Source organism: Lipophrys pholis (assembly GCF_963383615.2).
Source record: "Lipophrys pholis genome assembly, chromosome: 4".
NCBI lineage: Eukaryota > Metazoa > Chordata > Actinopteri > Blenniiformes > Blenniidae > Lipophrys > Lipophrys pholis.
In genome coordinates, this window is record NC_137637.1 from 9,018,610 (window position 1) to 9,032,523 (window position 13,914).

The 13,914-nt window shown below is 40.3% G+C and overlaps 1 protein-coding gene across 2 annotated transcripts in view; it reads left to right on the plus strand.

The window, feature by feature from the left end:
• The window catches only part of phactr3b (phosphatase and actin regulator 3b), a 122,744-nt gene that overhangs the window by 63,581 nt on the left and 45,249 nt on the right, over positions 1-13,914 (plus strand). For both annotated transcript variants that reach the window (XM_080462397.1, XM_080462398.1), the window contains exons 2-6: positions 279-437; positions 755-832; positions 923-1,063; positions 7,245-7,472; positions 7,544-7,751. In XM_080462397.1, the coding sequence (XP_080318523.1) occupies positions 279-437; positions 755-832; positions 923-1,063; positions 7,245-7,472; positions 7,544-7,751 (814 nt within the window). The remainder of the gene's footprint in view (positions 1-278; positions 438-754; positions 833-922; positions 1,064-7,244; positions 7,473-7,543; positions 7,752-13,914) is intronic.

Consider the following 13,914-nt stretch of genomic DNA (forward strand, 5'->3'; position numbering starts at 1 on the left):
AACATCTGCAGATGTGCTGATCCGATTTTATTTATTCCCTGCTCTGAGTTTGTGAGGACTGGTGTTGAAAGCCTTGCATTGTCTTTGTTTGTTTTCAGGGAGCAGAAAGGTCCGACTGCCCTGAAACCATGTTAGTCACACAGACAAAGCATCTCTGTCTCCTCCTCAGAAATCAGGCCGCGATCAATCAGACGTCCTTCAGCTGCTGACCCACATTGGGTGCACTCAAATACAATATATATATATATTTTTTAAACTTGTTAGTTGTGTGTTTGCAGACGTGATGGACCAGCAGAGGGTGCTGCACTCCGAATGCCTGGTCTCGGGGGTCCATACCCCTCCTGAGCGCCGCAACAGCAAGCTCGCCAGCCTGGGACGCATCTTTAAGCCTTGGAAGTGGAGGAAAAAGAAGAACGAGAAGCTAAAGCCTTCAGGGGGTGAGTTCAGCATGAAGACCTCCATCATTTAGTGCCTGTACAAAAGAGGACGCCATTTCATGTAAACGCACCGTTTTTGGCGGATCATCTACACAACTCTGCGTTTTAGGAGCTCGAAAACTTTTTTTTTTTTTTTTTGAACACGTGTTCCAGAGTAGAGAAATTCTAACCCCCCCCAGCAACAAAAATGCCGGACTAGGACCACATGCTGCAGGTCTAGAGGCCTGGCATATGTCGTGTTGAGCCGTGTTCATCGTGATATGTGGACGGAATTTCTTTTAAGAACGCCTCGGAGAAAATCATTATAGCGTTTGTAGTTTCAGCGGTGGAGAAGGCGCCCACGCAGCAGAGGAGGGACGACCTGGTGAGGAGGACCCCCAGGGAGACTGAGACAGGTGACAGATCAAGGTTACTCTAGGCGTCTAGCGTTACCTCGCTGCCTACTCCACACCATGTCCACCTGCTCTCTCTGTCGCCCCCTGTAGACTCAGAACTCGCCTCCGGGGGCAACAGCGAGGACCCCGACACCCCCACCCACTCTGACTCTGAGGACAGGGACAAGGAGCCCACCACACCTTCAGCCAGCGCCAGGGAAAACCTAGGCAGCAACCTGGAGGTCTCAACAGGTACGGAAAACACCGGAGGTCAAAGGTCATGAAGCTGACAGCCCCACGAGATTTGAAGATTCAAGCCCTTTATTGTCATTTTATCGCTGTGAACGGCAATACGACCAAATTATGATGGTGTTCACTTGAAGGATAAAAAGGTCAAATAAAAATGGAAGAAATTAGTAATCTGCATACATACATATAGGAAATGTGCAATAATATTTAGTGCAAAAAAAGCATGATAGTACAGTATTGCACATGGTTTCATAAAAGTTCAGTCCCTGTGAAGCAGCAATGGAATGTAGATTGAGTTTGTGGGTTCGACGTGAAATCAAAGAGCTTTGTCTCCTTAGAAAAAGTTGATTTAGAGCCATCAAAAAAATCAATAATGTGACTTTAATTATATTCTTAACAGGATGATGCAGCTCAATTTGTACTTTTGATGCTCCGATACCAATACTATTATTGGGCATCAGGTCATTAGTTTAATTGCTCTGTGGATCAAGGAGGATTCTACTCCAAGACATGCTACATGCTACATGCTAAAGAGTTTCGGACTCACATTCCAGCGATGCCAGGTGGTCCGCAGCGATGAACAACCTTTGCATATTGTTCACATATGGAGTATAAATTAGGCTTTATGACATTTACTGCATTGCACTCATACTCGTGTCGGTACTTGGTATCTGCAAGTCGTTAAAGGTTAGTACTCAAACTTTTAAAAAGTGGTGTTGGTGCATCCCAAATTAAACCATTAACTTTAGATAAAGTTTCTTATCACACAATAATATAATAACAATTAGCTGTCAAATTAGGCCCATGGATGAATTTCAAATAGCTTTTGGTAAAATAAAATCTGAATCACTTGGACAAAGGTTTAAAAGTTTGAAATACTAAAACGTTTGTGTGTTTTGGGCCACTTTAGGAAAAGTGCTCAGATTTCAAGGAAAATTCAGGCTTTAATTTGTATTTGAAATGTCAAAATGGAAGAATATCATTCAATATTTCAAGACACCATGTGTAAATATGACGTTCTGGAGACAATGTGGTTCGACTGTGCTGAATCACTAACATGTGTTCTGGGATTGGTTGTATTCTCGAAGACGATGCAGGCTTCATTAAACACGGTTTTTAACACTAAAATACCTCAGAATTTTGATGCATCTGTCATGTTTCTTTTTTGGAATTTAGCAGAGAGATGAAGAGATGAAGCTCTTGGTGGCAAATAAGAAAGCAATTACCCATGAGATGGTTTAGTCTGATTCCACCTACTCTAGATGACTGGATTGGAATTATTCTGGCGATATTTAGGACAGAAGAAGTGACCTATCGATGAAGCACTCAACAGGATAAATTCTAGTAAATGAGAGCAGACTGTATTTGATCTCACTGACGCTATTATACTGAGCCTCTAAAGTCGCAGAAGTTGGCTGCTTTTCTTTAATGCTTGTGCGCACAAGATGATTCTATGAACGCATATGAGTCTCAATGCACACAGCGACGATGTATTGAAGAGAACTGAGTTTTATGTTCTTCTTGGAATGTCACACAGTGAAATTCTTACTGTACTTGCACGTAGACATGGAAATGTTATCAGCAGTTAATCATTTGTTGCGCAGACTGATGCAGATACAGGCCGTGTTGTTGACGTTGTCCAGGAACATACATTGTTGAAGTTAGCTTCTGATTTGCAGCTTCCGATTTAGCAGTGAAGGGGAAACTAGCTTGAGTATCTGTTTTAAAAACATTTTAGACATTCTAAGTGAGACATCATCTTTGCCCATCGACCAATATGAAATTTGCATAAGCTTTATTCTATTTGTAAAAATGTCTAAGGGGAAATATCACAGACTAGTCTTTTATACTTGGATCACATTAGACCAGGTTTAGATGGGTAGATAAAAGTGGTAGATAGAAAACCAGTATACCTAGACTTTTCAGTCAATTAGTTGATTAGCTCAGTTTTGTCCCATTGTAAGACGTTCAAGACAGATATGAGTTCATAGTAAATTAAGTTGTGTGTACAAGATAATATTTTGTAGGAAGAACTTATTATCTTGGTCCCACAAAATATGAACGGGTGCGCACAAGATAAACAATTTTGTAAAAACACCTTTTGGGACTTTAGGGGCTCCGTCCTATTATTTTTTAATATACTTATTTAATTTATAATGACTGTTTCCATGACAACGGCAGCAGGTGACCCCCTGGTTTCTGTACATAGTTCATGTAACCTGTTTTAGCTGTTATTCATTTCTCACTTTATGAACATGGGAGCAGCATCTGGCTCTGTTTATTCCAGTTGCAAAATTAACGCTACTGGAGGAGAGTTGGTTCTACAAATGTCAGACGAAGACTGATTCCTGGACTGTGCCTAAAACACTCTGAGCCCATATGGCTCGATGGTGGTTGATATACATTTTCGAATTCAAAGATTTGTGTTTATTTCTATTATTATTGCTACAGTGGTATATTTATCTGTGTTTTCAAAACAAAGATATATTTAAATACATAAAAAATTTCAAGTCTATTTTGACCAGAATTGCCTCTAAATGTTAACATACAGAGAAAATCTGATAAAACTGTGTTGCTGAAACTATATACAGTATGTTCATGACCAACCTGTACAAACAGCAGAATCCTCACGTTATGGACAGTTTCCAGAGAAGCCATGCTTACTCCTCATATGGAATTGTTTCCTGATAATTAAAGATAGCCACACTTTACAAAGCAGCTAATCCTAACAGTTAAATAATCTCAATTAATATTATTCAAAATTACACATCATGGTTCTCTTTCTATCGATTACTCACATTAGAAAATAACTTATATTAGACGGAAAATGGATTCTGGCCTAAATTGGATTTTTTTGACCGTCATTAGAATTTTAATCTCATGTAAAACAATTCCAAGCATCAACATTTGTATGACATATTTGAGCTGAAAGACAATCCAAAGTGCTTCAGGTCAGAAACATCAGAATGAAAGCACAATATATAGCAATAACAACACAAAGACAGTAAAACAACAAAGAGACTTTATTAAAAGAATAAGCAGAATTAAAGACCCAAGCAGCCTCGATCGGGACCTTGCACTCTGGCTTCTGGCCCATTGGGGTTTGTCCAATCATGGCCTCTGGCCCTTTTGAATGATGATAAAATATACAATTTGAAGGTTTTAACAAAAAAGGACTTCTATTTTGAACAATGTGTGTGTGGGCTGGGGGGTGGGAGACTTTTCTTCGCTTTTATTTTTAAAGCCAACTAAGCTCTAATGTACCTGATCCTTAAATATACATTTCATTTTAAGAAACAAGAATTTTTATGTTGAGGAAAAAAACGTGGGGGCTTTAATTTTAAAAGCCCACTCACTCCTTTGATAAATTGATCAATCAATGAGGGAGTTGTTCCATCGGGCTGGAAGGTGGCCACTGTCTCACCTATTTTTAAATCTGGAGACAAGACTTATATGAAAGTATCACCTAATCAGCTAACTACGACCAGTAGTGTCCAAAGTGGCTGAAAAGTGGGTAGTCAACCAACATCTCAGCCATAGCCACTCCCCCCTGCACCCCATACAGTTTGGCTTCCGCCAGGACCATTCCACAGAAACAGCCAATTGTGTCTTTGTAGAAATAGTCAAATCCATGCGTGACAAAAACACCTGTGTTGGTGTAGTCTTTTTAGATTTGAAGAAAGCATTTGACCCAGTAGACCATCGAGCCTTTCTTTCTTAACCTTAACTTGGCCGAGGACACTCTTAGGTGATTTACATCTTACTTGTCTGATAGAAGACGGTGTGTGAGTGTGGGTGGCACTGTGTCATCATTTCTAGAATGGCCTGCAGGGGTCCCACAAGGTTCCGTATTGGGACCTATACTTTTTTCTGTGTACATCAATGATTTGCCGAATGTTTGTCAAAATGTCCACTTTCAAATGTATGCAGATGATGCTGTAATGTTTACTCCTGCTAAAACAACTGAGGAGGCATCATCTCCCCTCACAGCAGCCCTGGCAGACAGACAGCAGTGTCTCATCAACTCATCCTTCCTGTTAAATAAAAAGAAAACCATGTCAATGATGTCCACAACTTGACTGTTCCAATGTGTTCCGTGGAGACACTGAGCTTGACCTTGTTGAGGAGTTCAAGTGTCTCATCACTCTGGATTCAACACTCTCCTTTAAAAAAACACATTAAACTCACTGCTAATACAATCAAATTCACTTTACCACATTAAACCTAAACCTGTGAGCACCAGAGCCTCCTCAACAGGAGATGTTGAGATCCCACACAGAAGAACATTTGTGCTGCCCATAAGAGGAGCTCAGTTTTGGAACAGCCTGCTGTCAGATATAAGAAAATGCCCAATTTAAATCTCTTGTAAAAAACAAAAAAAAATAAACATTATCTTCAAGTAAATCAGTCCTGCCCTCATTTTACGTAAACATTATTTGTATAGTTTTTTATATTGTGTTTTATATTGTGTTTTATATTCCTTTATACATTGTATCGCTTGTGTGACCTGCCTCGGGATTACAGATGTAAAGTAGCAGTTTTTCTATAATCTGGCACATTTATAATTTGTGTACAATTTGTATGTGATTGTTCATTAATGAACGTTGTCCTGATCAAATAAATAAATAAGCTAATCATTTAATATCCATTTTGAAGTCAACATTGTAATTTTTGATAAACAAGGACTTTTATTTGGGCTTTTATTTGGAAAGTCAGGACATGCAGGTTAAGTGGTCACAGTTTGATTGACATGGTATTGTGTAATTCTTGGTGTGAATGAGGCAGCACTGATGGACGGAGCAGCAGTTAGTGATGTCATCAGTGTGGAGAGAGGACGGATTTTATCTACATGATTTGGAAACAACTCAGAATCCAGTTTTAGGGCAATTTTTTTCAGAAAATGATCATTTCTTTAGAGGAAAATGTGTTGTCTTTCAGTCTGTGTGAGTTTCGAAGCAGTCAGACGTAAACTTTAGACACTAGGAGGCGCAGTTTGACGCAGACACACAATTTTCCCCATCTGACTCAATGATAAATGTCACTTGACATCGCAGGACAAAAAAATAATGGCAGCATTGTTCTGTCTCATCATAAAGGTCATGTTTTATGGAATTTCCCCACATGTGTTACATCGTCTTGTTCGGCAGGTTTTTGTCATGTTTCGGATTTGGTCATTGTGTTGATCACAGTCACGGTTTGGCCACTGTCGCCACTTGTCGGGGGACTTTCTTAACAGTTTTTTCTTTTTCTCATGTATTTGAGGAGGCAGGTGGTGGGATTCGACGTTCAGACCTTCGACAGTTAATAAAAACAAAACCACTCGAGTAGTCAAAAAACTGTACAGAAGTTTTGAGCAGAAGAGTCTCCTCTGCCATTTAATTGTTGTGAAGCTGATACGATAATCGCCTTCAGAGGAGATAGTGTTTGTGCGAGGGCCTTTTTTGGGTGAAAACCTTATTTTGAAAGGCAAATTGTGGACATCCTGTTGGATTTAGGTCAGGGGAATTGTTGCGTCGTGTTTTGGTCTTAATGGGACGAACGAAGGAGTTTTGGTTTGATCTCCCTACGATATTCCTACGGGCTGTGGTGACCGTCTTAGTGTTTCTAGGTGGCACTAGAGAGCACATTTTGACACTGGGGGTTATTTTTTAAATTTTCTTAAATTTTTCGCCAGTCTTGACGAGCGTGCCAAATTTGGTGAACATTTAAGTGTGTTTAGGGGGTCAAATTTGGGTCTAATGACACAGCAGAATAAGAAACAATAAGTAACACGACAAAAACAATCGGGTCCTTTCAGACTCGGTCCTTAATAATCCCTACAGTTTCAATAGGGTCCTATGCATTGTCAGTGCTCAGACTCTAATGAGAGGTTCTTTGTCTGCTTTTAATCGCTTGTCAAGATCAAATAGTGCATTCATTCAGTTTGTCCACGAGGTGGCGGCAGAGTCTTCACAATTTCAATCCAATTCAATTTTATTTCTATAGCTCCAAACAACAGTCATTTCAAGGCACTTACAGAAAACAACAACAATTCACTGGTGGAAAGGGAACCGTTCATTTTAACAGTAGGAAACCTGCTGAACCAGAGTCAGAGGTGGAGACTTTCTGTAATGAAAAGTGAAAATAACAAAGTGTCAAAATAACAAATCAATGTTTTGTTTTACCTTCTCTGACTCTGTTTCAGCTCAGGATGCCAGCGAGGATCTACAGACGGCAGGAGATCCAGGTCAGGGTAAAGATGGAGAAGTTGATGTCACTGTCCCGAGCAACGCAGGCGATGATCAGACAACGTTGAACGGCACCGGCAATGGGAAGCAGGAAGTGACCACCGCCAAGCCCCAAAGACGAGCCAGCACGCCTCCTCCGCCCAACATGCCTGTCAAACTACTCACCAGACTGGGCAGCCTGGATGGTGAGTGGACCCGGTGGTCCGAGGTGTTCCTGCCAGGGAGTTTGAGTGACGGTTGAGTTTCTCCTCCACAGGAGCGTCTTTGGTGCCCGTCAAAAAGTCCCCGGCCACGCTGCCCAGGAACTTCACCTTGCCCAAAGACCCCCACAGCTCACTGCTGAGAGGAAGAGTCTCCACCCCGACAGGGTCCCCGCACCTCGGGGCCCTCCACCCACAGCTGCCCCCAAGCTGCATCATAGAGGAGCTGCACCGCGCTCTGGCGACCAAACACAGGCAGGACAGGTCAGTCACTTCATTTTTGTCGGGAGTGGCTGAATCATTGTTAATTTTGTCATCTTGACTTCATGTTCTCGTTTCTTTTTTACTGCCAATGCAGTAACGGATGTTTTTACCTTGCTGGCATGTTTCGACCGCTTCCGCAGTCTCCCTCAGAGCGACATCTGACGTGTGATAACATGTCGGACTATATATATATAACATACAAAACAAATAAACACAATAGAGCAAAGCAAAGCCCAAAAAAATAAGTAAATAAATAAAAAATGTCCGTCCACCTCCCTGTACTTAGTGAAAACAATTTTTTTTGTACTGTTTTTTGAACTGGGTTGTGCTTGGACACTACCTATGCTCCACCTCCAATCCATTCCACAACCTCACTCAACATTTTGAAAGACAAAATGACTTTTGTGTTTTGCGAAATTTACTGTGTTTCAACTTTAAATCCTCTCTCTAGTTTAACCCCCATCTCTGTTAAAACACAAAAAAACAAGTTTTGAGTAGTATGCTGTATGTAGATACATACACCCTAATATGTACTCCATTTGTTCAGAACAAATCTTTCCTAGTTGCATTCCATTTGGAAGGAGTGTATGTGTAGCCATGGGTCCTAATGGGTTAAGCTTCATCAGCGATTTTCAGTATTTCAAAAAGTTGTCACAGAGATTAGACTGAGTGAATTTTTCCAAAAAGAGGGCATGTACAGTATAAATGATGTATTTTGAGTAGTGCTGTCAAAATTCATACGTTAATTGTGGCGATTAATTTAAAACGTTTAACTCTTTTACAGTTTTTCTCAATTTATAAGACACTAAATTCCATTGATTGCACACAGCCACCAACTGACTGCACACATTTCTCAATAACAGGACTCTGGTGTCAAAACCTTGAACACTATTCCTGGTTTGCACAGTTTCCAAAACTCTTGCACTCTTTTTGCAAAACACTAAACACATTTTTTGCTCATTTGAGCACACTTCTCAATCATGGCACACATTTTTCAAAAAGTGAACACGAGGAATCAGAATTCGGACTCTGTTCCAACACAACTGTCACAATTAAGACACAACAGGTCAAAGCTGAAAACACTTTTTCCAATGAACTTCACACTATAAAACCTGCTGAGAAACTGCATTAGCTATTCAAAACGGCTGTCAGAGGAGTAAGAGGACATGGTGGAAGAAGAGGACGTGGACGTGGACAACCTAGACCATGGACAGAACCAGAACGTGGCCCATGCACCTGGTCCAGAATCTGGACCTGCTCATGCACCTGGTCCAGAACCTTTACCTGACCCTTCCCCAGCCCCAGACCCTGCTCCTGGTCCTGGACCAAAACACAGACAAACACCAAGGCAAGGAGCTAGACGGAGACAAAGACCCACGCAAAGAATTACAAATCTAGATGAAATTCCTGCCACTGTCATTGATACAGGATTGTGATTTTTCTGCCGCCATAATCTCCCTTTCTGAATCCTCTAGAGGAATTCTTCTCTACATGGAGGTGGAAGGTATTTGAGCGGCAGCCATATATTCAGAAAAATCTCTTGCAATCATGGTCTTGACATGTGATGATGTTACATTTGATGCATGTCAGGCTGGATCAGACACACTAGTCTTTCTTTCCACGTTGCCTGACCTGAGAAAACCTAGCTTGTGATGTTAATAAGGTCCTGTGGTCTGACCAGGCTGAAAGAACTGATGCAGACGTGGTGTAAATATTTGCATACTGTACTGTGTACAATACAGTGCTGTATTTAGTTGTCTAATGTCAGGCACTGCAATGGCCCCCTGAATCATTTATAGGATGCATTTGTGTTTAAGGTGTCATTTTTTAGGACTGGATCATTTTATTATTCTTCATGTGAAAACACAGTGTGAGAGAAGAGTGTAGTGTATTTAGCAGTGCAGTGGCCTACTTTTGCTTTGTTTGTGCCAATTTTGAAAACAAAGTTCAAATTTTGACAATAAAGTGCACTTTTGACACAAGTGTGCAGTGCTTTGTGAATCGTGTCCTAATAAAGAAAATAGGGTGCATTGTTTTGGGAACTTGTGCTATTTTTCAGGAACAGTGTCTTATCAATCGTGAAAAACTGTAAAAAAAAAATTGACGCAACTAATGCCGTTTAGCTTACTTCCGGTTTTTTTTTACTCTTTAGCCTTTTGTCACGTGAGCAGCTGGTGCAGCTGCAGTGAGCCACCCGGCTGCAGAGCAGCATAATACCTTGTAATACCCCACGCAAAACTCTGTGAAAATAGAGCCAATCGTTTGTGCTGTGTTAGTGCTGGTTTGTGCCGAAAAAATTATCGTTTAGGCTGTTTTTATTTTTAAGATATTAAACAATATTCTAAAGGTCAATCTAAGTCGCCCCCCCCCCCCCCCCCCCCACAACGTCCAAGTTGAACAAAGTTTGGTCTCAATCGTTAGTGCTGGTTTGTGCTGAAAGAATTATCGTTTGTGCAGCTTTGGTTTTTTTAAATACTAAATAAATAATATTTGAAAATCAGTGCATGCGTGTGTGTGCCCGATCGTGAGGCGGAGGTCGCGCACGACGGTGCAGCAGCAATGGTGCAACTTCTAAGTTCACGCAGCTCTCCCACTTTGTCCAAACTGAACAAAATATATCTCAATCGTTAGTGCTGATTTGTGCTGAAATAATTATCATTTGTGCAGCTTTTGTTTTTAAGATATAAGTTCACACAGCCCCCCACAATGTCCAAATTGAGCAATGGATTCAATAATTAGTGCTGCCTTAGGGGTGGTTTGTGCTAAAAGAATTATTGTTTGGACTCTGTTTGGCTAAATAAAATAATATTTATAGTCATACTTGTGGAGAAATGGAGGAGACACGTTAGTCTGGCCACAGCTGCCTGGGTTATTTCTGAAGCTCCGTGTTGTCCCTCTATTCCACACAGGCGCTTCAAACGCCATCTACTGGTTGGGATGGATCTTATCCCCAAAACAATAGACACATCAAGAATACAAAAAATAGAAAATAAAGGAGGTGTTTATTTCCTCACAAAACTTAAGCAGCACAAACAATAATTTTTTGATATAAACCAACAGTTTTCCGTGGGGTGGGGGGCCGGCTTCATTTAGGTCTTTCTTGTGTGTGTGTCTTTGCGCTTTCCGTGTTCACGTGTTTTTTGTATTCTCACTCTCTTTCCCCCTGGCGTGCGTGTCATTTCTTTTTGTATTTGTGGATTTCACAGTATGTTATTGGAACTTTGTTCATGTTATAAGTTCACAACTTTGTTCCTAAAATTCTCAAAGTGTTGGGCCTTCACTCTGACATAGAAGTCTGGGTTTTGTTATATTATCTCTGTTTGTGGATATTTTTGTTTTTGCTTAACTTGGAGAGAAACAGTGTTCACTCAAAGCCAAAAGCAAGTATTTGAATATACTTGTATATAAATATACTAGGTATACTTGTACATGTGGTGTTTACATTAATTCCATGATTTTCCGTAAATAAATGTTGATTACAAGCTTCAGTGTTAAGTAAAAAAAAATGCAATTAATCACAATTAAATGCAGAAAATTGTGTAATTAGTAAAAAAAATTATCGATTGACAGCACTAATTTTTAGTAATAAGCATTTCTTTAAAATTTTTCTTATTAATCTGTGTATGCACATAAAAATGGACCCTTGTGTTTCTTTGTGGCCTACTACACATGGCAACAGTATGTTATCTGGTGTGTACACATTGTAATCTTACAGATTGTGATTACTTACAGTGTATACCATGCCATATGTATTAAACTATTATCACTAGAAATAATCCAATTCAGGCCTGAGCTTTGCAATCCCTGTTTGGCCTCAGTACAAAAATCTTTCACAGATCAGCAAGATTTAAACCACTTGTCTAAAAATGTGCAGGACTCCTGTTAGTGCCTCAAAGTCAGTACTGAAGTGTAAACACACTGTCCACACTAGACCTGTAACGGTGGCATCAAGCATGAAGACATGAACAGAAGATTCTTAAAACCACTTCTACTCACATACGTTAATTTGAGTTCAGATTCAGGGAGATTAAAGTCAGTTCCAGTCAGCAGTCAAAACAATGAAAATCCTGCTATGATAAGTGAAAAGGGCAAAAGATCAAACATGAGCAAGCATAAGTAATTGTATACGTAGAGTGGTGTGGCTGCCATCTACTGAAGATGGGCTGTGAAATGTCAATTAGCATGTTTTCAATAATCAATCGTGTAATTCAGTTTGGAAATAATGAAATTGATGGAAAGATACAAGTGTCCATTAAAACATTTAATAGCATTCAACTTTTTAACTAAAATGAAAACTCATTTAATGAAATCTGACCCGCTAGTGTTTTCCAGAAGTTGGTTTCCCATTGGAAGATGAGTCAGTCAATAATCTTAAACTACAGCTTCCTTCTGAGTGGGAAACAGACTTCAACAAAACACGGAAGTAGGTTATATATCTGATGTGTTTTGCAAGTTTTAGACTTTTTAAAAACTCTCAACATGCATGGGGCGATGTTATATTTTCAGATGTGTTAATCAACACATTTGATTATCTTAATGAAACATTTGTCTCTCTGTATAACCAGAGGTCTCCAACCTCGGTCCTCGAGGGATCCTGTCCTGCATGTTTTAGTTCTCTCTCTCCCTGCTTCAGCATACCTGAATCTAAGGATGATGTCATCACCATGGTTGTGAAAAAGCCCAATAACGAGCCCCTCATTGCAATCAGGTGTGCTGCAACTGGGAGAGAGCTAAACCCTGCAGGACAGGGGCTCTTGAGGACCGAGGTTGGAGACCTCTGGTATAAATGATATGAAGTTGGCTGCTAATGCAGGTTTGTTTATTGATTTATTTATTCATTTTTGAACATATATGCAACAAAAACAATGTTTTTTAAAAAAAAGAGATAAAATGTTCCATTGGCATGTAGTTTATTCAAACTAAATATAGGAAAGTAAAAATAAAATCAATTAAAGCTGCAAGCAGCCTTGATCGGGACCTTGCACTCAGGCCTCTGGCCCGTCGGGGTTGGCCCAATCATGGCTTCTGGCCCATTTAAATCTTGATCAAATATAAATTTTAAAGGTTTTAACAAAAAATGACTTATATTGAAAAATCTGGAGGGCTTTTATTTTGAAACCAAATAACCTCTAATCGAGCTAATCCTTAAATATCAATGTTTTAGGGTTCTGGTGTCATTTTTGATAAACAAGGTCTTTTATTTTTAAATAATTGGGGACTTTTATCTTGAAAGCCACGTCACCCGTACCCCTATCTAAACACTTAATATCCATTTTGAAGTCAACATTGTAATTTTTGATAAACAAGGACTTTTATTTTGAAGGAGTTTGGGGCTTTTCTTTGGAAAGTCAGGACACGCAGGTTAAGTGGTCACAGTTTGACTGACACGGTATTGCGTAATTCTTGGTGTGAATGAGGCAACACTGATGGATGGAGCAGCAGTCAGTGATTAGGAATGGAGCCGATCCGGTATCGGGTTTCGATACTAACATAATTCACGGATCTGACATTTCCGATCCAACCTGCAGAGATTTCTGATCCATGAAGCCTCGTCTGCTTCACTGTTACTGAAATGACTCCACAGTGTTTCCCTGCTGCAGTTCTGCTCGCTGGCTGCAAAATGTGGACTGGATTTCTTGAAGGGAGGCGGGTCTCAATGAGACGAGGAGTAATGAGTCAGGAAATCCATTCCACAGTTTGCAGCCAGCGAGCAGAGCAGACTTCACCTGCTGGGGTGAAAAAACACCAATAGAGATACGAAGAGACGTAATGTTTTCTGGCTCTTTGGTGCATCTGAGGTTCAGGTCAGACTAGATGGAGTGACCCGGACTAAACCGATGAATACAGTCCGTCTCCTGGTTCCTGTATGTTGGTGAAATCAGTGACGTATCACGTTTTGAAGTGACGCAATGACGTGGCTCTCACTTGGCTACGTTAACGGTGGAAAAAGAACCGGTTCTTTGGCGGTGCTCATTTAAGAACTGGCTCTGGCACCGGCCCTGAACTAGAACCTGGTTCTTTTTGGTGGAAAAGCCCTAACAGATGTGTCCAGAGAACAAAAGACTATAAACGTGAAGAAAATGGAGAGCACCCGACATCCGTATGGACTGATGATGCATCGGATGCTATCAGGGGTGAGTCTCAACTATAAAACTACTGATCT